The following is a 2,587-nucleotide window of genomic DNA, read 5'->3' as shown; positions in this document are numbered from 1 at the left end:
GCCACCTTAGGTGTATGTGGCTGGCGCCTTAGCCGCTTGAGCCACAGGCGCCGAGCCCCGAGTTGCATCTCTTAAGCACCAAGCTAAGTATTAGCTCTCTCCTATGTCAGAACCATAAAGAGATTCAGACCTAGAGCCCCAGTTTTTAACCATTCTAGTGCCTCTTTGATATTCAGGGGACAGCTATGAAAATACCACTATCACTGAAATGGTATTGAACTATCCTTACCATTAATCAACACCTTAGCAGGAATTAGGTTCCAAGTCTCAATTCGATCAAATGCAAAAGGCACAATTGGGGAGAGTTATCCCCAGGTTCTGGGCACCAAGAGGCAGAATAAAGGGATCCCAGCATCTGAAATAAACGTGCCAAGTGGTGCTAGTGCAGAGGGGAGCAAGTGAGGAGGCTGGCTTCATCAGAAGAGCATCATCTACAAGGTCAGGTAGCCCAGTGCTAATTTAGGTTCAGACTTTTTGCTAAGTGTGTGCGCTTGACCTGAGGCAAGGAATTTAACCTCTCTGAGTTCCAATTCTAAGGTGTACAATGAACAACTAGGCACTTTTAAAATGCCTAAATAGTGTCCAGATCACACTGCTCAAATTAAAATACCAAAATCATACATAAGAAAAGAAGCTCACTGGGAGACCTAGGCAAGTGGATTGCTTGAGCTCAGGACTTGGAGACCAGCCAGAGCAAAGCAAGATGAGATGCCATTTCTACAAATAGAAAAACTAGCCAGGTGTTGTGGTGGGCGCCTGTAGTCCCAGCTACTTGGGAGCCTGAGACAAAGGATGGCTTAAGCCCCAGAGTTTGAGGTTGCTGTGAGCTCTGATGCCATACCACTCAAGCTCAGGGCAACTGAAACAAAAAAGGGCTCGGCGCCTGTGGCTTAAGCGGCTTAGGCACCAGCCACATACACCTTAGCTGGTGGGTTTGAATCCAGCCTGGGCCCACCAAACAACAATGATGGCTGCAATCATAAAATAGCCAGGCGTTGTGGCGGACGCCTGTAGTCCCAGCTACTTGGGAGGCAGAGGCAGGAGACTCACTAGAGCCCAGGAGTTGGAGGTTGCTGTGAGCTGTGATGCCATGGCACTCTACCTAGGGGGACAGCTTGAGGCCCTGTCTCAAAAAAGAAAGAAAGAAAGAAAAGAAGCTCAGTTTTTGCATTAAGAGAACAAGAGGGATGGTCAGAGGCTATAGCAGCAAATAAGGAAGGAGGCTAGGTGGTGCCGTGTGACACGGCCAGCTTCGTGGTGAGATTTGACATATTTTTCTTGGTCTTCTCTTCTAGAACAGAGATAACCACACCACTTCCACTGGGACAATGGATAGAAAGGACAGGGGCTTACTCCACAACACAGGATAACAAGAAGGCTCCCAGCATAACCATGACACATTCAAACGGCAATGACTTAGAAACACGCATCTTACATGTGCTCCAGTTCCTTCTGCGTATCTTCCAGGGAAATACCCAGCAACACACAGATGCCCCGTCCAATGGCGCTTATCTGCTCTCCTCCGACTAGAGAGAAACCAAAAGAAAGGACTCAGACAAAAAGTTGCAAGAAGTGTTCTTCAGTAGCCACAAGAATGTCTGAATCATCACACATTCTCTTCCTAATTTCTTTGATTAAAGTCAGTAGATATTGAAAAATGAAAAGAATTACATCAACGCAGGGGGACGACAGTAATTCTCATCCATTCTGACTAGCTGTGGATGAGGGGAGCTGTGAAGGGAACAGCCATCAGCAGGACTGCAGGCCACATTCTCATCTGTTACCTTGGGTAAAGATACCCAAAGTTTTCCATGGTCAAGTCTGCCCATCTGTGAAAACAGAACAGTGTTTTCCTCCCACAGAGAACCCAAGTCAGCTATGTTAATTCCCAGAAAGCAGAAAGCAGGAGCACATCTTAGAAATTAGCAAGTCTGCTAACACAGTTCACAGAAAGCACAAAATGGAAACCCTGCACGTCATAAACACAAATGTTTTCCCTACTTACTGCAGAGAAGACAAATGCATTAGGCATAAAAGCCACAGTTTAGGTTTAAAGCTTCAAGTCAGCAAACTGCGCTGATTTCCCAGTCTAGTACTGAGTTGCATCCTAAATCCATGATCTCCAAATATTTTTAAATCATGCACTTCATCCACAGAAAGGCAATTTCTGAGCACACACTCCTAACAGTTGGTGTATGTATTTATACAAACGTATTTAGCATGTCAGATGTATGCCCTACGACCATTAGACAATCTCTGAAATGTTGGTAAGATTCACCATCATGATGAATAAAAACCATATTTCAAATAGTAAGCCTGATAATTTTCTTTTTTGCCAATTTTTTGCCAATCTTATTAGATTATAGTTTTATGATTTCATCTCGTACTGACCTAATGTTCCCACCAGGAATAGAAGTGTCAACTCAGCCATTTTCTTTTTCTTTCCCATTTCTTTGTTTATTTTGGGCAGAGTCTCTCTATGTCACCCTGAGTTGAGTTCCGTGGCATCACAGCTCACAGCAACCTCAAACTCTTGGGCTTAAGTGATTCTCTTACCTCAGCCTATCAAGTAGCTGGGACTACGGGC

General features: G+C 44.8%; 1 protein-coding gene across 1 annotated transcript in view; it reads right to left on the bottom strand.

Moving 5' to 3' along the window:
* The window catches only part of DTD1 (D-tyrosyl-tRNA deacylase 1), a 210,213-nt gene that overhangs the window by 201,447 nt on the left and 6,179 nt on the right, over positions 1-2,587 (bottom strand). The window contains exon 2 of the mRNA XM_003798460.3: positions 1,436-1,526. Within this exon, the coding sequence (XP_003798508.1) occupies positions 1,436-1,526 (91 nt within the window). The remainder of the gene's footprint in view (positions 1-1,435; positions 1,527-2,587) is intronic.

Source organism: Otolemur garnettii, unplaced genomic scaffold (genome assembly GCF_000181295.1).
Source record: "Otolemur garnettii isolate 467f Iridium unplaced genomic scaffold, OtoGar3 scaffold00136, whole genome shotgun sequence".
Classification (NCBI taxonomy): Eukaryota; Metazoa; Chordata; class Mammalia; order Primates; family Galagidae; genus Otolemur; species Otolemur garnettii.
Note: the sequence above shows the minus strand (reverse complement) of the source record. Positions and strands in the feature narration are given on the sequence as shown.